General features: G+C 45.9%; 1 protein-coding gene and 1 long non-coding RNA gene across 3 annotated transcripts in view; both read left to right on the forward strand.

Moving 5' to 3' along the window:
* Positions 1-21779, forward strand: part of GALNT9 (polypeptide N-acetylgalactosaminyltransferase 9) — a 198831-nt gene that overhangs the window by 159134 nt on the left and 17918 nt on the right. For both annotated transcript variants that reach the window (XM_079956769.1, XM_079956770.1), the window contains 3 exons: positions 10037-10222; positions 15499-15636; positions 20485-20580. In XM_079956769.1, the coding sequence (XP_079812895.1) occupies positions 10037-10222; positions 15499-15636; positions 20485-20580 (420 nt within the window). The remainder of the gene's footprint in view (positions 1-10036; positions 10223-15498; positions 15637-20484; positions 20581-21779) is intronic.
* LOC307205168 lies at positions 20914-21607 on the forward strand. The gene is made up of 2 exons (XR_013833935.1): positions 20914-20988; positions 21352-21607. It is a non-coding gene; the product is annotated as an uncharacterized lncRNA (long non-coding RNA).

A 21779-nucleotide genomic window follows, 5' to 3' on the forward strand; every position in this document is an offset into this window, starting at 1 on the left:
TTTCGATCGGCAAGCCCTAGGCGCTGACCTTCTTCAACTGTATGTACGCAAGTGATAGATTCAGCTTTATATGCTTGCGGCATCAAATTTCTCCTCCATCCCTGCCTGCAGATTTCTCAAATATTAGTGGAACGACTGCAGATGGTCTGACATATGTGTTAAAATATTACATGAATATGGCAAGTTTGGAGCAACAACATTGTCATATTTATTTCTTTTAGATGATTTATATACCACAGCAAAGCAAACAGAGAAGAATACCAAAAAATGCAATAAAACCATGATCCTTTAAAGACACAAAGCAGCAATCACAAGTGCTATTTTTCTAGAAAAAAGAGGTGCCAGACCTCACCCTTGTTCTCTTATAATGCCAAGGGTGCCCACCTGAGAGGTGCCGGAACTGAGTTCCAGTGAGTTCCCGCTGGGGGGGAAAGTGCTGGCAATCACTAAACAGGAGCTACTAATGGCGGCAGCATGAATCGGGTCTCTTCACCTCCAAAATCCAGCTTAAAAAATGAAGGTATCATAAGGACCATAGACTGCAGACGTGAGATTTCAGCTTTTTGTGGTTTGGACACTGCTTTTCCCCAATGTCTGCTTTTCTGCATTTTGAGGTTGTAGATCTGTCAGCACAAAATTCAGAGTAGTGCAATTTTCCAAAGATAGCTGCATTTCAATTTGGGTATTCTTTCAGGAAGTCTGAATTAGGTAGCAGCTGTTCAGCAGTGGAATGGACTCCCTCAGAAGGTGCTGGACATGAGGCATTTCAGCAGAGGTTGGATGGCCATCTGTCAGGGATGTTTTAGCTGAGATTCCTGCACTGCAGGGGGCTGGACTAGTTGACCCTATGCTTCTAAGCTGGCATTTAATTTTATGCAATTTTTCCCATGTCACATCTTTATGATCATAAACTGAAAGATGCTTGACAAATTTTCATGAGAACATTATATATAAAAAAGAAATCGCGTGGCAAATGTCTGTGTGCTGAATGTTCACACTTTTGCTCCTTCCAAGATGAACAAAATTCACAAGAGTATGAATGCTTTTTGCAGGCTGCTTCCCCATTCCAGCTTAAATGCATGCAATTCTTTGGGTCAGTATCGCATCTCGTCAGACACCAGCCAGGACCATTTCCCATTATCTCGAAAGCAAACATATGGAGGCACTTCTGGAGCCTGGAGAGTTTTTTTAAAAATGGTTATTTCCTCCTTCTATTTCTCGTTTTGATTCATGCGAGCTATATTCAGCTTTGCAACCCAGCCTGTTTGATGCCCTCTCTCAACAGAGGATATTCCAGGAATTCACAAGAAGCAATTATAATTGCTTGGTGGGTTCTTTTGTTTCAAACAAGAATAGAATAAAAGGGAGGGAGGAGCCTCCATGAAGGGTGGTGTAAGAGATAAGTTGTGAAAGCAGCATAAATCTAAATGAGTTTGCATATCCATCCACATAACCTATTTTATCGTCAAAGCCTCTTGGGTGCAGAGAGTTCCATTTGTGAGTGGATGAAAGACGTGGGATCCCTAATCAGGTAGATTTAAACATCAACATGGGGGTTGGGATGAAGGTCTTTTGAACTCTGCCCATTCATAAGAAGATATATTCATAAGAACTCTGTCCATTCATAAGAACTCTGCCCATTCATAAGAACAACCCACATGCCAAGTCAAACCATTGGGCCCATCTCACTCAATATTGTCTACCCTGACTGTTCAGCAGTTCTCCAGGATTTCAGACTAGGGTGTCTCGTAGTCCTACATGGAGATGCCAGAAATCAAACCTGGGACCTTCCATATGCAAGGCATGTGATCTACCATGGAACGATGGCCCTCCCCCTAACTGCCTTGGTCTATCAAGACCAGCCTTTCTCAAACTTGGGTTTCCAGATGTTGTTGGACAATGTTACCAGAACAAGGGAGGCCTAGCTTAAGTCTATGCCCCCTCCGAGGTACCCAGCTAAATGGTTACTAGGTTCCTCTGCCAGAGCAAAGGAAAAAAGGATAAGGCAGACAGGCAAAGAAAAAGCAAATCGAGTTGTTAAGCCTTTGATTGTCTCTTTATTGGTCACAACTAAGGTTCAATCTCCCTGCAAGTGAAGAAAAAGGAATGCTGGGGAAAGGTATGCATAGTCTTTTAAAGATGCGCATTTATGTGTGCAGAAGTGGAACATCCCCTATTTTGCAAACATCAGTGTCATGATGGAGAAATTTTAGAAATACAAGTGGGGATACAATGGGTCAGACAGGTCAAGGTGTGTCACATTCCATGGGTATTAGAGAATTTACAGAGTTTCAGACAGAGTTTTACATAAAGCATTGGCATTGATAACTGATTTCAGGATTTACATTGATATTGATATTGAATTCCCATGTGTTGTTGGACTACCACTCCCAACATCCTTGACTGCTGCCCCTGCTGACTATGGATGATGGGAGTTGTAGTCCAGCAACATGTGGGAACCCAAGGTTGAGAAAGGCTGATCTAGGCTATTGGTTCATCTAGCCCAGTATTGTTGACATTGACTGACTGTAGATTCTGACGGCATGTGGTTCTGTACGTTTTCCCAGCCCTACCTTGAGACACCAGGGGAAAAGAAGTCTTCACCACCAGCAGCTCTCCAAAAACAAATAAGTAGGTTTCTGCCAAACCAGAAATAGGATGCTTAGTTTTGACAAACAGTTGAGCGACACCTGAAGGAGATAAATGGGGAAAGGGAAGGAAGAAGAGTGGGATGTTCTGTTTCAGGGGCCAATAAATAGTGGACTGAAACCCTGAAGAGGAATTATCCATCCCTTCTGAATGCAATACACTTCTTGCTCTGTGTCTACAATTTGCATATTCGGTTTGAAGAAAACCCAGAGCAGAAGTCTCCTTAGGCTATTGGAAATGGGCTGCCAGGGAAAATTAAACCCAGTACCATGTAGTGGAAATATAAGACATCCTATCTCAAGCTCGCAGGTATGGTCCAAAGCTAACCTTTCAGAGCCACAATGCTATGAATTGCAAACAGTATTGCTCAAAGCCATAATCCTGCACTGGGGTGACTGTGTGCAGCAGGGGGTTGCTTGATCTTCCTGCAACTCTGTTAAGAGTCAAGCTTTGCCAAGTTGATTGGGCTAATTAGCAGCTGCACGGTTCAGGTAATGCAACAACACTCATGTTTCTACCACCACCACCATCAGGTTTGTTTATTGACATCAAAAGGATAATATTTATATTGGGAGTTAACAGCAGAAATTGCTCTCCCCACTGGCACAGTGTTTGGTCCTCAGCCAGCCCAACATCTGATACATTATCAAACAGTCCTGATAAATCAGTGCCCAGAGTTGCCAGCCAATTGATTCAGCAGAATCTGGAATGAATTTTCAGACCCCTTCCCAAGGCAAAATGCACCATTTTCTGGGAAGTGAATGGTGGCACTCATCGCCCAATGGCTGCTGCACGTGTAGCTTCCTCCTCTTCTGAGTGAAGAACAACATTAAGGCAACTGCACTTGTTTTATTTATTATTTGTTTTATTATGCAGTTTCTATACTGCCTTTCACTCCGGAGAGGACCAGAGTGATTTAAAGCAAAACAATACATCACAGATCTAGAAAACAGATCTGTAAAGGCAAGGCAGAGAAATATCAGTTTTCAATTACAGCAACCAGGGTACTAAGAACCAGTAGTAGTGTCCAGATTATGGAAAGTAATACTACCACATACATCAGTCTTGCCTATTATTATTATTATTATTATTATTATTATTATTATTATTTCATTTCTATACCACTTGCATTGCAAAATGGCTTCTAAACCATTTGCAAGTATAAAATCGATTATAAGGTATCCACATATAATTAAAATGCACAATACAACAAAAACATCCTTAATGAAAATATGCAGTAAAACAGGTCCATTAAAGGTATGACTATTAAAACAATTAAAAGAGCAATTGAAACAATTAGATCAGAAAGTTCAGAGGAATGTTTGCCTATTCAGATGCCTCTTCAAGAATCAGCTCCAACCACAATGTTCATCTGTATGCATAAAGGCTTCCAGGACGCTATTGAACCCCACATGATCTGGTTGAAAGCCAGTGAATGAACAGCTGTACATGCATAGGCATCCTTTTTCAGACATTTTGTCAGAATTCACAATACTGAACTAGATGGACCAATTGTCTGAATTCAGTATAAGGCAGTTTCCTATAATCCCAAACAAAAAGCAAAAACAAAGGCTCTTAATTTTTGAGTATGCCAGGACGTCCGCTGTATTGTTTTCTTTAAATCTCTCCTGCTGGTTTGTTTGTTTTTTTAGCTTTAAAAATGCAAAAATACTGTACTGTCACTGTTTCATGGCCTTTATTGTTCTCTGCTCTGAGACTTCTGAACTGGGGAGTGCACTGTCCATATTTAAAACAAATCAAATACCCTGCACGACAGAAGACATTTTGCCCCAGGAAAGAAAAACCAACTGGGGACCCGATCAATGGTTCATATCTCTCTACCCACTGTTTTATATAGTAAAAGCTTCCTTTCCAGGCCTTATTGATCATAACTCATGGTGGATTCTTGTAACCCATCATCAACCAATCTATATATTTGCCCTGAATGGAGGACAGCAGATGGGGCAAAGCAGGGGAGAAACATCAATGGCTACAGACATCGCATCATTGAGCACATCTGTGCCCACTGCTAAGCAACACTCACTTTGTCCAACAAGAAAAGCATTCTCCACCCTATGGCAGTCATATTTTCTTTCTCTCTCCACCAAAGCCAGGTGTCTGCTGAGAATTTATCTTCAGTAAACAACAATTTTGTCTCTTGCATTTATAGATGAGTCGGACCATTTCCTTTTACACAGTGCTTTAGTGCTTTTTTAGTTTCAACATATTGCATAACCATCCATCTTGGGAGGGAAATAAATCTGCCTTATATAACATTTGAAGAAGTACGTGGACATGAACTGCAGCAAACAGAATTAAAATAGGCAGGATATTTATAAAATCAGCTATGGTCCTTAATTTGTAAATAAGAAATAATCCACATGCTATTGTCTTAATGAAGAAAGGGTAATGAAGGCTCAATGTGCCTGTACTGACTTCTCCATTTCAACAGCTGCTACAAGCAGCTGTGCTTGAAGAGGCTTCTTGTAGTTACTACCTCACTTTCTGCTTCTAGTAAGGACACATATATGCACACACTTTAAAAGCGGGGGAACTCCCCCCTTGTAGCAGTTCCTAGCTTTTCCTTGCTACAATAAAGAAAGACATTACTGCACCTAGCTACATATTGTTATGAGTTGGGGGGTAGGAGGTATGGCCAAGACCCTCCTAACACCTGGGCCCCTTTCTCAGTATTGGAACAGCCAGGACAGCTTCCTGGTGAGGTAATTGATCATTAAGGGAACAAAGGAATGGGCTCTGTGCAAGATGACAAATGGGTACAGCTGCCTTCCCCAACTCACGGGTAGTTGCAAAGACAAAGCCAGAGTTGAAAGCAGAGAGTTGGAGTGATGTGAGCTAGAAACAGAGCAGGAAGCTGGGAACTGAGAGAGACAGAGCAATGTTTGATTTCTGTTTGAATCCAAGGCTGTAGCTATGGGGGAAAGCAAAGCCCTCTTGTGGTGTTAATGCTGTGAACCCCTCCATCATAGGCTCAGGTATATATGTGTGTGTTTTCTTGATTTGATTGTTTTATCTTTTTGTAAGCCATGTGGAGTTGTTGTTGTTTTTTTGTTTTGTTTTGTTTACAATCAGGCAGTATATAAATTTTATGAAATAATAAATAATAAGATGGCTGAGCCCTTTTGTAGCAGCAGCACCGGGTACAGCCTGATTATTAACATCACCTATGCTGCAAGAGGGACGCAGGTGGCGCTGTGGGTTAAAGCCTCAGCGCCTAGGACTTGCCGATCGAAAGGTCGGCGGTTCGAATCCCTGCGGCGGGGTGCGCTCCCGCTGCTCGGTCCCAGCGCCTGCCAACCTAGCAGTTCGAAAGCACCTCCGGGTGCAAGTAGATAAATAGGGACCGCTTACCAGCGGGAAGGTAAACAGCGTTTCCATGTGCGGCTCTGGCTCACCAGAGCAGCGATGTCACGCTGGCCACGTGACCCGGAAGTGTCTCCGGACAGCGCTGGCCTCTGGCCTCTTAAGTGAGATGGGCGCACAACCCCAGAGTCTGTCAAGACTGGCCCGTACGGGCAGGGGTACCTTTACCTTTACCTATGCTGCAAGATGACTTAAAGGGGGGGGCAGTCTTCTCCAGTAATCTGCTTCTGCAAGAGTGGGTAGGGCCATGGGCTGGGTGGCAGCTGCCCTCCCCCCCCCCATAAATAAAACTACTTAACTGAAAGTAGAAATTGTGGGAAGCTTTTGACAGATTTTTCTGAGCTCTTGGAGTCAAAATAAAGTAATTTTAAACAACTGTTGTTGAGACATTTCGTTCCAAGTCTGCTAGACAGAGCCAAACAGAGGGTGATGACAGTTGGGTGTCCTGACACACCCACACCCACACCCACAACATAAATCCTGCTACACCCATGGGGTAGGGCACTGGTCCTGGAGGCTTAACTGATATGAGTGCTTCTGGGGCTGTTCCTATGTTCCCTGCCCCTTCACATTCCAAATTCTCACCCCCATCAGGCAGGAATCTGACTCCTGGTCCCTGACACTAGCAAGCTCTCCATTTAAACTTGGATCAGCTCCTCTGAAGTTTTTACTGGAACCCGGAGCATGGCCAATGCACTGACATTTATTTATTTATTGACATTTTTCATTCAGCTTTTTAAAACAAACCCATTTCTTTCTGCACCCCGATGCTCATTCCTTTTGTTGCAGAAATTCTGGACCTACGTCTGTCCAGATTTATGTCCTCCCCCCACCACCACCTCCAATATGTCTTCCGTTAATCAAATGCAAATTTGCGGAGCTGGTGATTTAGCATGCAACTGCTAGGGGATGGCAATGGGGGAATAAATATCGTTAAGCAAAATAAATTTGAAAAAGCAGTGTAGCATTTTGTTCGGCCATTTGTGAAATAGTTTTTCTTTGTCACCAAAGATGTGAAGGATGCAGGGGGAGATGGGGGTGGCTGGTCACAGTGCAGAACTTGCTGGTAAATGAGATGTGTGTTTCTGGCAGGGGGAGAGTTTGGGACCTGGTGAAATGCTGTGTTGGCTGCAGTGTGTAAACACTCCCTGCGCTCCTCCCTAGGCTGGAAGGGGTCTAGTTTAACCTCTGGTTTGCTGCTAAAACTGAATGATGCATGTCGAAAAAGTGTGTCACCAGCATGAAAAGTTTGGAAAGCTGTGGGTTAAGGCTGATGTCTGCTGCTTCCATTAACTCATTACTGTTGTGAGATTTGGTAGGTGAACTAAGAGTTTGTATGGACCCTGAGTAAGAAACCAGAGGCTGAGAGGGAGTGTGTGTCAGAAGGAAAATGAATTGACATTGATTTATAAATATTAATACCTTTGTATTAGTGTAACATGTTTATATGTACCGTATTTTTTGCACCATAACACTCACTTTTTTCCTCCTAGAAAGTAAGGGGAAATGTCTGTGCGTGTTATGGAGCGAATGCCTGCGGGTGGCGGGGGGGGGATCTGCTGCAGTCATGAGCAGAGGATCCATGGTTCCCCTTCCTTCCCTCCTCCATGGTTACAAAGCATGGATCCACATGGATCCTCAGGATTTTTGCATTGGGCTACTCCAAACTCACTGTCAGATCACATGTCTGTGGCCACAGCATGAACCACAAAAATCATATATCCACTATTTCGTTTAGAATATTTTCTTTCTTGTTTTCCTCCTCTAAAAACTATGTACGTGTTATGGTCTGGTGCGTGTTATAGAGTGAAAAATACGGTAACTGTGTGTCTTTATAATATTTTGTTTAAGTTGCCTGCTGTGGCTTCAGTTTTTTGTACACTGCTTAAAGACATTTTAAAGATATTAAGAGGTATAGAAATTAAACAAGTTGTTGTTGTTATTTCTAACTTGGGTGGGCCTGACAGATCCTGGTGGATCAGAAATGGGTTGTATCCACAGTTAGTCAGGAAATACTACAAGCTATTATTATGCACAGACTCTCTTTGGACGCTTTCTGTCGTCTTTCTGTATGAAATTATTTTTTTAAATGATTTTTTTCTGCTGATCATACTTCTGCTCGCCTGTCAAAATGTGCCCATTGATGTGCCAAATTACCCATTCAGACTCATCACCCTTACTATGTAACCAGCATTACAAATGTTAAATTAAAAAAAAGTTAAATAGGGGGGGAAAAGGTTTTGCAGCTCTGCGATTCCACATTGTGCTCTGCTGTAGCTGAAGGATGCTACTGCATTGTTCAGGGTCGTCTTACCCATACGTACTGGGGTGCAGGGCACCCGGGCATCAGGCTCAAGGGCACCAGGCCGAGAGTCTGGGGCTCGAGAGTTGAGTCCGGGGAAGAGCCCGTCCATCGGTTGGAGAGCCGCAGCAGGCTCTTTTGCTTGCTGCAAGCAGCTCTGTGTTGCAAGTTCAGGGGTGACCGAGCCAGCGAGATGCTGAGGCAGCTGGCTGGCTCCACCCTCCTGCACACCTGAGACTGGGCAACCTGGGGGAAGGGCCGGGTGGATCTTTGCACCCCGGCACTGCATATGCTTAAGACAGCCCTGGCCATGTTCTGTATGAAGAGCAAGTCTGTCCATGAAGGGGGAAATGTGCCTGAGGATTTACTCCACTAATAACTTGTTTGCCCAATTTATGAGGACTTAAGAGCAGCCTTGTTCAAAGATTTAAATCACTCAGCTGACGGATCGATTGAACACTTGATTAACTTCTTATTAGGAGACAGTTTCCCCTTACATTTCTGAAATGGTGACCTGTTTTGCCTTTAGAGCAGACATTTTAGGGATACAATTTCAGCATACACTCTGCCGCTGTTCTGAGTACCAGTCTGGAAGGTCTGTAGGGCTGCATTTGGTCCTCCTGACTCGGCTTCCCACGGTTGGCATGAGCATGAAAGGATGTATCCCGAGGATGCTGAAGTTATGTGCCCACAACCTGCTTTGCAGAACACAACCAGGAAACGTTGTGTGGAGTGTGGATTGGAACCCAGCTTGCAAAAGACTATCCCTCTTAACTACTATCGTCACACTGGTTCTCATTTCATATACGGTGAGACAGGGCAAGGGAACACTTTTCAGCTCCTGGGAGCCACTTGCCACCACTAGCCAAGGGTGAAAGTTGGTAAAGCAATGAGTTTTTCCTTTGTAGACCAGGTTAGTTCCTACACACATTCAGAAACCCCTCTCTATCCTCCATCCAGACAAGCAAGATTTACAGGCAATCTCCATTCTAGGCACAACTGATATGTGTGCAATCGTGCGCACAGGATCGAACCTGGAAGTGACCCGGAAATGTCATAAAAGACATCACTCAAAGGGGTGGGGACAGAACTTTCAATTATATGTGATTTCATGCAAGCGCACTATGACCCAGAACACAACCCCCCCATGCAGGGCCTTCTCGGTGGTGGCACCCACCCTGTGGAATGCCCTCCCACCAGATGTCAAAGAAATAAACAACTATCTGACTTTTAGAAGACACCTGAAGGTAGCCCTGTTTAGGGAAGTTTTTAATGTCTGATGTTTTATCATGTTTTTAATATTCTGTTGGGAGCCACCCAGAGTGGCTGGGGAAACCCAGCCCCAGATAGGCAGGGTATAAATATAGTATTACTATTATTATTACTATTATTATTATTATTACTATTATTATTACTATTATTATCATCATCATCAGGCTTGCCTGTATTATCAGAGTTCAAGGGCACAATCCAGCCAGGCAAAATCACTTGAGGTGCAAAGGAGAACTAATGAGGCATGTATTCTGGTGAAAAGGGATATTGCTGGGAATCAGATATGAACTAGGGTGGTTGCCAAGGGTCTGGAGCCCCACATTTGAAACCCTGGCTGAGATTCCACTGCCTTCACCACGCCGCTTCGCCAGCTCCCGTCTTGCCACCTTAGTTCATTCCTCCCTCCCTTTGTTCTTTGCATCATCACAGGTCTGGCAGTGTGGTGGAAGCATGGAGGTGCTGCCTTGCTCCCGAGTCGCCCACATCGAGCGCACCAAGAAACCTTACAACAACGACATTGACTACTATGCAAAGCGCAACGCACTGCGTGCTGCTGAAGTCTGGATGGACGACTTCAAGTCGCATGTTTACATGGCGTGGAACATACCAATGACGGTAAGGGCAGGCTGAGAAGGCTCTCAAAGAGACATTGCAGAGTTGTTGACGGTTGCTGGTACACACACACACACACACACACACACAGACACATCCTGGAAGTTGCAGTTTGATGAGGGACCTGAGAATATTCAGTCTTCTCTGCACAACATCCTTGCATCTGTTGCCCTTTAATTGCCATAGCTGCTGCCCCCTTGTTGAGGATCACTTGGGCCATGTTGAACTAGAACTAGCTCCTTTTAAACATGAACTTTCCAAGCTCTGGTTCCCATGTTGCTGGACTGCAGCCTCCCTGATCATTGGCCTTGCTGGCTGGGGCTGATTGGTGTGCAATCCAAGGAAACCTGCAGCAGTGTGGAACATTTGGTGTATCTGGCGTGTCAGGTAAAATGTGAAGCGGCTCTTATGCAGTGGTGAAGAAAAGGAACTCTGCACATGCTCAGAATGCCATCCCCCCATATAGGGTGTGATGATTTGCCAGACCCTCCTTCCCCGGGAGAAGAGGAGAGATGGTTTAGCCAGAATGTGGTTGAGCATGTGGGCAGTTTTGCCCAATAGGCAGAGACTGAAGTTAGCTCTGCCCCACACTCTTCCCTCTTCTTCTGCTGGCACCCACCACCCTTCTCTTTGCAGTGTGGGCATTGCTAGTGGCCCTTTCTTTGGGGACTGAGTAGGAGTCTTTGAGGGAGTCATTGGATGGTTTTGGGTCTCCTCTTTTTTATCTTCTCCACACTGTTAGACATCACCTGTGTGACCGGAGGGCCAGTGGGTGGCGAGTCTCCCCCCCCCAGTGGAAATAATGACACAATGCAGGTTAATGGGCTAAATAAGGCCACAACTTTATTGGTTACAGATGATGAGCAGTATTGGCTTAGGCGTTGGTTCTAACAGACTATATCCAACTTCAGCCCATCTGCTTGAAGTCCAGGAAGGGTTAACCACCAGTAGGGGGAATCCTGCTGATGCACAACAACTAGGAACTCCCCCGGGGTCACCGATAGGGGGCGTGCCTTAGTCCCTCACCTCCCTAGGCTTCGGACAGGGCCACGCCCCTCAGAATCCTTTATCGGATTACCCTTCAATATGCAGGGCAGGTGATGGCGCTTCCTCCCCTCTTCCATCCACAGAACAATACCAATGCCTAACCACCAATACCAAGAAAGTTGTGGCGATTTGCTATGAGGTAGGCAAAAACCAAGTGGCTGGTGCCAATTTCCCAACTGGAAAAATTCCTACCAGGCCCCTCAAAAGCGACCAACCAAGGCCCATAGCAAGGTCAAGGAAATGAAAACCTTATAGGGCAGGAGGTGGGAAAAGTAGGAACAGCTGGCAGGGGGGGGAGAGGGAGATCCCAGGCTGCGTCCTGCCTTAAATAGTGCAGGCCATGCCCCCAGAGCCAGCTGATTGGCTGGCCAGGGGATGACACAGCCAGGAATCCCCCCAATCGCACGGGGCTGGCCTCCAGCCGCCGCGCACATGGTGGGGCTGTGAAGCCCGTAACTCCACCTCCTCTGAAGGGCCGAAGTGGCTTTCCTTAATCTGGCTCAATTGACATTTTGTCCAGGCAGGTGAACAGGTTTAAGTAAGGCCTGTGTTAATATATGAGGCAATTTGGGTTGGGTTGGCCATGCACATTGGGGTGAAGGTTGGCCAATGGAGCCACGCTGTGCATGTCTGAGGCATACCAATGGCGGGAATCTAAACAAATATTGCTATTTACAGTGTGTGTCTGTAAACTTGCCCAGTAGATGGGTGTGCTGGTCCCAAGGGTTAATCGTGCAACTAGGTCCGAGTCCAGTCCGAGGTCGAGGGTGCGGTATGGAAGCTGTCTGTTGAAGCTGAAGTGGAGTCCAAGGCAGGGAGTCGGGTGAGGTCAGGAACTCTGGCAGAAGAGCAGGACAGGGTGCAGGCAGGAACAGGCTACCAACAATGTTGCTCCTGCAACCTGGGTCTGGGGCTGGCTTTTATCTGCCCCGAGGCATAGGGCGGCCCCGGTCCACAGGTGACTCGCCTCTCCTGGCCTGGAGGCGAGCACTCCTCCTGCAGGAACTTAGTTCTCTCCACCGTTCTGCCCTGAGCCTCTGCAGCTCAGGAGGGGCTGGAGGGTTACCAGACCCAGAGGCAACCTCAGCCTCCCCTGACGGGGCTGAGAGTGGAGCACCTGCAGGCAATGGGTCCTCCATCACCTCAGGAGCCAGAGCAGACTCAGCTGGTGCCTGCACCTGAGGATCCAGCACAGGTGAGGACCCTTCAGGCTCAAGCCCCAGCTGGTTCTGGAGGCGGGGACCCCTGTGCAGGCTGGGATCCCTCAGGTTCAGCCTCCGAGTCCAAATCCCAGGCCATCACACCATCCCCCCTCCCAGCCCCCCCCAACCGAGGGACCGGACCAGGCTTGCTGGGGTACGTCACATGGAAATCACGGAGGCAGACAGGCATGTGGACGTTGGCCGCTGCTTCCCAGGAACGATCCTCAGGCCCATACCCCTTCCAGTCGATGAGATATTGGAGCTTCCCCCTGCAGTATGCGCTCCACCTCGTACTCGGGCTCCCCCTGAACCAAAACTGGCTGTGGTCGTGGTCGGTTTGGGTGGAACTCGTCGGGCAGGGCCACCAGACTCAGTAGGGACCAGTGGAATACCAGGTGAACCTTCAGGGTTGAGGGTAACCGGAGACGGAATGCCACAAGCACTCCTCCTGGGACAGACTGAATCCCCATTCCCTTTATTGCTATTCCCCTGCTCAGGTGTGTATTACTTGGTTAATTTGCCAATCCCCTAGTCTGTTATATTTTAATAAATATAATCTGTTTACCCATAACTTTTTTTATCGTGAGTCTTCTTTCTCGTGTGATGGCAATATCATTTTCCCTCCGTTGTCCTGTCTGATTCAGCATAAAGGTGCCAAGGCAAGGTTTGCACCAAAACTAGGCTTGAGATGTTTACAAATGGCCCTTGCGGCAAGCACTTAAGTGTGATGAAAACCTTCGGTCTTTTCTTCTCTTCCATTACTTTCATATGATCATTTTCTCCAATGAGCTATAAAGCAGGCCTTTAGGGAAAGAAAAATAAAGCCACATTGCTTTATCAGACATAAACCAGCCTTCCGGAAAAGAAAATGGTTTTTAAACATCACAAAAATAACCACCATTTCCTTTCCTTTGGAACACAACTGCTTTGCAACGGTGGATTCGCAGTGGCTTTTAAATTGTCTATTGATCCGTCTGTCACTCCCTCTAATATTGAATTCAAGTGCTGAGCGCTGACAAAAAATAGCCAAAATGGGGGCAGTGAAAAACAAGAGGCAGGTTCTGTATCAGCGTACTTGGGGGACCCTAAAGTACAAAAAAATACCCCAAGTCTTTAATACTATGTTCACACACACACACACACACACACACACAAAAATATTAACTTTTTAGCATATAAATTCCAACAATTATTTAACATAACTTCTTATCTTATACAATATTTTTAGACTTCTGTCAACAACCTCTGAAGATTTTCCGTTTTTTATCACTTGTTCTGCATTTCTTAATTTCTCTCTTACTTTTAATTGTCCTTAACTAATAATTCTTTTCAAAGTCTTTCTTGCAATATTTCACAAAGTCCTTCTTACAGAACTTCTTGCAGTCCTACTAGTGTAGTTACTTTATTACTATGTTCAGTAGACAAAAAGTGTTGAGGATAAAACTACAAAATTAAAGCACATTATTATCAGTGGAAATTATTCAAAGTGACATAAGGCACAATAGAGATACTGAAACAAATTACGACAAACACCATCAATAACAACCTAAAGAAACCCCTACACAGGTGAAAAACAAGTCTCAAATACTTTAAAATTGTTCAACTATCCATTGGTCCTCAAGCAGGGGGTGAATTGAGGCATGGAGGTTATCGGTGATTTGGAAAAAGAGTGAGCAATACTTTGGCCTCAGATATGTGAAAGACCAGAGGGTGGTCTTTCCTTCCACACTACCTCTTGGTAGTTTCACCTCCCTCAGAAGTTTGTGAGGGGGTGGCCTAGAAAAGGACATTCTCTGTGGTAGCTCCTGGGTTGTGGGGCTTCCCTGCCTGTCACACCTGAGATATATATATATATATATATATATATTCAGGCTCCACTCTATTTCTTTGACTGTAATTTGTTTTATGCTGTTTTTAATATTGAACCTTTTAAATTGCTGTAACCTGCCCAAAGACCTTAGGACAGAGGACATAATATTATGTATTTTCTGTTTTTTATATTGTGATTTTATGTTGTGAAGCAACCTGAGATCTACAGGTATACGTATAGGGCAGTATACAAATTTAATTAATTAATTATTAATGGCACAACAACAACAACAACAAATAAATAATGGGGCAAATGGAGATATTGGACTAGGAAGGGCTGAAACCCTTCCTCCCAAGTATCTCCTTTCCCCTTTGTGATGCTTCATGATTCTTTCAATGTGCAGAACCTCCAAGACACACCTGGGGCGAATCTACACTGGTCGGTTATGACGTTAAAAATGCATTATAAAAACGTGACACCAGAGGGCGCTGCAGAGCAACCCGTCGACAATGGGAAATTGCATTGAGAGCTATACAGTATAACTTTTTTAATAGCCTTTAATAGCGTTTTTACAAAGCAATGTAGATCCAGCCCTGGAGCCCATCATCCAGGATTTTTCCCATTCATTGCAATGGAGGGGTTATCACAATGCATACAGGTCAAAAAGAGTGGCTTTCTCTCCTGAAATGAATCGAGGGAGCATGATCTCACATGGGAACACCATATGCTCACTGGAGCATACATATGCAGGTATATACATGCGTATTTTGAACTCAGTACAAATCTGTTTACAAGGCATTCTTTTAACAAGCTGGCATCTTTCCTTCACTTAATTCTGTACAGCTTTGCCTGCTTGTTTCTTGACTGCAGACAGTAAATTTAATGCTGTGGTAACCAAACTTTGACATTCTCCTTCTCCACCCCCACTTCAGATCATCTTCTTTTCTGTTACCAAAGGTTCATTAATATGTATTCCCTGTTCTCAAGGACAGTTGTAGACTGAGTAGCTACTTATACGGCAAGAGAGGGTTGGGGGGGTTAGTTTGAGAGAGAGAGAGAGAGAGAGAGAGAGGGAGAGAGAGAGGGGGGGGGAGAAATCCGCTTGTAAACAAAATGAACAATGAGCATTTTTCAAATAATGAAATTGAATGGAAAATGGCCTAATAGGATTTCTGTGTTTATATGCTCCTGTTGGCCTGTGGGTTTTTTTTGTTTTGCAGAACCCCGGAGTTGACTTCGGGGATGTTTCCGAAAGGATTGCGCTGCGGCAACGTCTTCAGTGCCGAAGTTTTAAGTGGTACTTGGAGAATGTCTACCCTGAGATGAGAATTTACAACAATACTATCACTTATGGGGAGGTAATGTATGGTGCTAAATGTCTGTCACACCTCTGCATTACTGTTCCATTTCCCCAGTTCCGGAGGGTTTTTGTACTGGAATGTGGACCAAAGACAGATGTTGTTTCAGCAGTGAAGCTCATCTAAGTTCTGGAGGTTTCACCCTTTCAGGGCTCTCAAGGTAAAGGTAAAGGTACGCCTGCCCGTTCGGGCCAGTCTTGCCAGACTCTAGGGTTGTGCGCTCATCTCACTCTATAGGCCGGGAGCCAGCGCTGTCCGCAGACACTTCCGGGTCACGTGACAAAGCTGCATCTGGCGAGCCAGCGCAGCACACAGAAACGCCGTTTACCTTCCCGCTAGTAAGCGGTCCCTATTTATCTACTTGCACCCGGAGGTGCTTTCGAACTGCTAGGTTGGCAGGCGCTGGGACCGAACGACGGGAGCGCACCCCGCCGCGGGGATTCGAACCGCCGACCATGCGATCGGCAAGTCCTAGGCGCTGAGTTTTTACCCACAGTGCCACCCGCGTCCCTCAGCCAGGCCTTGATTTGGGCAGGTGCCTGTATGTGTGTCCCCGTCCTCCTGACTAATCCCATGCATAATAATAATAATAATAATAATAATGATAATAATAATTTTTATTTATACCCCGCCCTCCCTGGCCAGAGCCAGGCTCAGGGTGGCTAACACCAGTAAAATTACAATAAAAATAAAATAAATAAAAAACCAATTTAAAATACAGGTTAAAATATAATTTAAAATGCAGCCTCATTTTAATAGTAGCCCATAGATCTGAACCATAAGGGGAGGAAAACATAAGGGTCAGACTGAGTCCAAACAAAGGCCAGGCGGAACAGCTCTGTCTTGCAGGCCCTGTGGAAAGATGTCAAGTCCCGCAGGGCCCTGGTCTCTTGTGACAGAGCGTTCCACCAAGTCGCCAATGGCTACTAAAGTTAATGGGTTGCATAACATGGTTTGCTAAGTTAGGCTCCATCTGCACTAAACATTTAAATCTGCATTGCATCACTTTAAATAGCCATGGGTTTCCCTGTAAGAATCCTGTTCCTCTCATAATTTTCAGAGTGGTTTAGAAATCAACCCTTCTTTTCGGAGTATGAAAAATGCTGCCCGCTCTTTCTCTAAGTGAGGCTCTCAGGTATCTTCCTCCAAGCCTCTTCATAGGCAGAAGAGGTCCTTAAGGGGCCCAGTGGTGGAGCAAGCCAATCAGGCTCCTGTGGTGGTGTTCATGCCCTGTGCCCAGGGGCGGGGCCAGCCACCCACAGGGCAGGGCAAGCCAGGGCAGGACCTTCTGCAGGGCCTTCGAGGAGCCTGCCTGCCTCTTCCCACACAGCTGCCCTACAGCTGAGGGGGAAGCGGAGGGCAGACCTTTTGGGGCAGCGTGGAGCCTGTGGGCCATAGCTGTCAACTTACAGATCTGAAAATAAGGGACCAGCAGCCTCGAAAATAAGGGACCAGCAGCCAAAATAAGGGATTTTCAGAGCACAGGTATGTTCAGCTTCTGAGCCCCTCTGAGCCAAAGGCAGAAAGCCCAGCCAGCAACCAAACGAAGCCTCAAGTGGTGGTTCCCACAGTGCAGCAACCCGGCAAAGGGGATGCAGCAAGGGAAACCACCGTCACCTCTCCGCTGGGAAGCGCTGAGCAAAGGTGAGTGCTGAGCAAAGCGCTGAGGCAATGCAGCTGATTTGATTGGCACAAGGCATGCAAGCTCCACCCCCCAGTCGTTCTTAGACTCCTTATTGGGTGAGCAACGCAGCCAAGCAACACAGTTGGAGCCTCCCCCCTCCCTGGCTGGCAGGGAGGGAGGGAGAGGAGCTGCTTCCTTTGAAACCCGGGAAATTTAAGGGACATCATCAATAAGGGACAGCAGCGGGACATGGCGCTGGGATAAGGGACTTTCCCGCCCAATAAGGGATGGTTGACAGCTATGCTGTGGGCACCCAAGCCACCACATCACTCCAAGGAGAGACATGTGGCTCGGGCACGCTGCCGCGGTGAGTGCCACCCACTATTTTGTCACCCTCCTCAGTCGTGACACCCGGAGCGGCCTGCCCCCACCGTCCCCCCTTCCTCCGCCCCTGAAGGGGCCTACCTGAGAACCTTGCAGTATCTGACAAGAAAGAACCAGGGATGACCCCTCCCAGGAGGGGAGGAAAGAGTTTTTAAAAGGCTGAGCAAGGATGCAAGTAGGACAATATTTCAAATCCCATATTGCAAGTGGAACAGGATGGCAAGGCAGAGATTGAAATTGTTTCCTTAAGGCAGGCTCCTGAGCTTGTGTCAGATTTGGATCAGAGATGTTCAGCCTCTAAATAGCTCAGTCGATAGAGCACGAGACTCTTCATCTCAGGTTTGTGGGTTCAAGCACCATGTTGGGTGAAAGATTCCTGCATCACAGGGGGTCAGATTAGATGACCCTTGTGGCCCCCTTCCAATTCTATGAAATTCTATGTAATCTATGTACTGGTTTGGACTATATCAAAGGTAGTATGATTTCAGAAGAAATTATGAATGAATTTCCCATTTGCTGGGCCACAGCTTTGTGGCTTATTTGACAATCTCCAGCCTCCAGACTGAGACTCCAGAGGCTGAAGGAACTAAATATGTTGAGGTAGATATAAAACATATTGAAAGGGTTGTAAAAATATATTTCCTCCCAACTGAAGTCACATTTTTTTTTTTAAGCATGAGTTGTAAAATGCCTGTCGTCACCTTATACCTGGGTAGCACGCTTGTCGTAAACTGACTCTGCTACCGCTTAACAGTTGGCATTCTTTAATTGGCAGCAGCTTGGGAAGGCAGGTTGGGTGGCCTTGTGGCATGCTGTGCTGTCAGACAATATTTATATTGTGGCTCAGAGCAGAAGGGGATGGAAAGCTTCAAGGATGCTCACAGCCATGGCTTTCCCCAGAAAAGGTTTTTTAAAGGTGAGGAAACTGGTTAGGTGACCCTGCCCCCCCCCCCCGAACTCCACAGTTTCCTGGAAGAGGCATAATGATAATAATAAAATAATAATAATAATTTATTTATACCCCGTCCATCTGGCTGGGTTTCTCCAGCCACTCTGGGAGGCTTCCAACAAAGTATTAAAATACAGTGGTCTGTTAAACATTAAAAGCTTCCCTAAACAGGGCTGCCTTCCGATGTCTTCTATAAGTCTGGTAGCTGTTCTTCTCTTTGACATCTGGTGGGTGCCACTTATTGCTTGATGCCAGGGTACCTCTCCATAGCTGAACATAGACCCCGTCTGCACTGTATATTGTATTGTACCACTTTAAATAGCCGTGGCTTCTTCACAAAGCCTTCTGGGAAGCATAGTTCATTAAGGTTGTTGAGAGACCCTCTAGTCAACTCCCAGAGCAACAATTCCCAAAGTTCCCTGAGAAGAGGGATTGATTGTAAAACCACTCTTGGAATTGCAGCCCTGTGAGGGGGAACAGGGGTCTCTCAGTGCTGTGGTGACTAGTAGACAGTCAAATATGAATGTGTCTAGTTCTCTTTTAAAGCCATCCAAGTTGGTGGCCTTTGTGGGAGCAAGTTCCAAGTTTGTGCCCATCGCTACATCAAAGGCAAGTGTCCTTTAGGCTCTGCTTGTGGGCTTCCTAGAAGCATGAGGTTGTCCCTGATGGCAAGCAAGATGCTGGACCAGATGAATCATTGGTCTGACCCAGCAAGTCTCTTCTGACATTCCTCTGTAGCGGGATCTGCGTGCTTATCTTTAGGTGGCAATCAGGGAGTGTGATGGGTTTCATCCAATAGATGGGATCCAGATTTCTCATCAGGGTTATTCAGAGCGGGATTGGGACTGGGCTGTTTACGATGCGTATTCCTAATTCATCATCTTTCATGTCATACTCCGCAAATAAATGTCTAGTCCAAGTCATCAGAATGTGTGTGTGTTCTGCCTGTAAGGACAATTTGTGTCTGCTTTCGCAGAAGAACAAGTTGGCTATGCAGCCCCTAACTGATACGCAAAAGAAGGATTAATGGGGTGTCAGGAGAAGTGAATGAGTGTGTTTTTCTTCCTTCAGAGAAACTCCCTGGTGGTTAGCATCCTATTTACTTTGCTTAAAAACAAGTTTAAGCTGCTCCAGAACAGGGAAGGGCTGTGGCTCAGTGGGAGAACATCTGTCTTGCACTCAGAAGGTCCTAGGTTCAACCCCTGACATCCCTAGCCAGGGCTAGGAATGTCCCTTACCTGAAACTCTGTTTCTCAAGGTACTGCAAGTTTTTTGAGGGGATTTGTGAGGACATATAAGACGGCTGGGAGATGTAGGTGCTCGAACCAGGACCTGCCCCCTGCCCTCCACTAAGGCTTTGAGTTAGAGAATTCCCGTACACCAAGGCCAACCTACATGGTACCTTCCAGATAAGTGTTGGTTGGTAACCACTGAGACTGGTAAGGTAGAAGGCCAGGAGCTCAACAGTAGGTGGAGCCAGAACCCATGAGATGTGGAGCCAACTAATGGTAGTTCTAGCCCCATGCTCCTCCTTGCTCTGTTCTAGAATAGAAGGACAGCGTTGAGACCAAAGAAGAAGAAGCTGACAGGCATTCCCAGCCCCTGGATTGGTTTTAAGTGAGAAGGCAGGCGAGAGAGCTGGCTGAAGACACACAGTGGTTGGTGGACCAGTACCCCATTTGCTCAAATGAAGCAGCATTCACTGCTCCAGATTTTGTTGCACTTCAACTCCCATCACCCTATTCTGGCCAGGGTTGGTGAGCATTGGATTCCATCATCACATGGAAGCTCCCCATCCCAGAGCTAGGATCATGTAAGATATCCATCAGAACATCACAATATTGGTTAAATTTCTCTTTTCCCCTCCCTCCTACCCTGATGTTGATTTCAGGTTCGCAACAGCAAAGCCAGTGGCTTCTGTTTGGACCAGGGTGCAGAAGACGATGACAAAGCCATTCTCTACCCGTGTCACGGCATGTCCTCCCAGGTAGATGAGATCATATGTTATTACATTTCTTCTGTGGCAAATTTGATTTTGTTTGCATTTTAAGGAGAAACTACCTTCTTCAACTGATACCTGAACCGAAGCACCGCTGTCCTTTGCAATTTGCATGCCTCCAAATTTTGCATGGAGGCAGAGCTCAGCTATTGTGGCTAGTAGCTGTTGATAGCTTTATCCTCCATGAGTTTGTCCAACCCTCTTTTAATGCCATCCAAGTTGCCTCCTGTGGGAGTGAGTTCCACAGTTTAATTATTTTTCTTTTGTCTGCCCTGAATCCTCCAACATTCAGCTTCATTGAATGGCCACGAGTTCTCATGTTATGAGGGGGGAACACCCTTAATGTTATTAAAGAAGTGGCCCGCCAAACCCCAATCTTTGCTGAGTGGTAAAAAGGTAAAGGGACCCCTGACTATTAGGTCCAGTCGTGGCCATCTCTGGGGTTGCGGCGCTCATCTCGCTTTATTGGCCAAGGGAGCCGGTGTACAGCTTCTGGGTCATGTGGCCAGCATGACTAACGACTTCTGGCGAACCAGAGCAGCGCATGGAAACGCCGTTTACCTTCCCGCTGGAGCGGTACCTATTTATCTATTTGCACTTTGATGTGCTTTTGAACTGCTAGGTTGGCAGGAGCAGGGACCGAGCATCAGGAGCTCACCCCGTCATGGGGATTCGAACCGCCGACCTTCTGATCGGCAAGTCCTAGGCTCTGTGGTTTAACCTACAGCGCCACCCAAATCTCTGCTGAGTGGTAGCAAGACATAAAAATGCATGTTATTAGGGGTGGTGGCATACAAATATGTGTATATCATCATCATCAAAACTTTTATTGGCATCACATACAAACATCCAAAACAAATCAATGCAGAATTACCACTTCCCCGGTGGCCCAAAACATTTGCTAAAAGAAAGGAGGCAGAGCAGTCTATCGTCACATCTCTTGGTCTCCAGGGAGATCAGACGTCTGCAGTGTATTTCGACGACAAAAAACCAAATAGAGATATTTAGCCACTAACTTGGTGAGCTCCTGATCATTCCCCAGTAATAGAAAATATATGACCTCCAACTCTGGTTTCCATTTGGGGATACAGAGTTGATCTAGAAATGGCTGACGGAGATCAGCATATAGTTTACAATTGAGAACCATATATGTAAGGGTTTTCACCAGGTGGTCTTCACATGGGCGA

This window comes from Podarcis cretensis, assembly GCF_951804945.1.
Source record: "Podarcis cretensis genome assembly, chromosome: 16".
Lineage (NCBI taxonomy): Eukaryota > Metazoa > Chordata > Lepidosauria > Squamata > Lacertidae > Podarcis > Podarcis cretensis.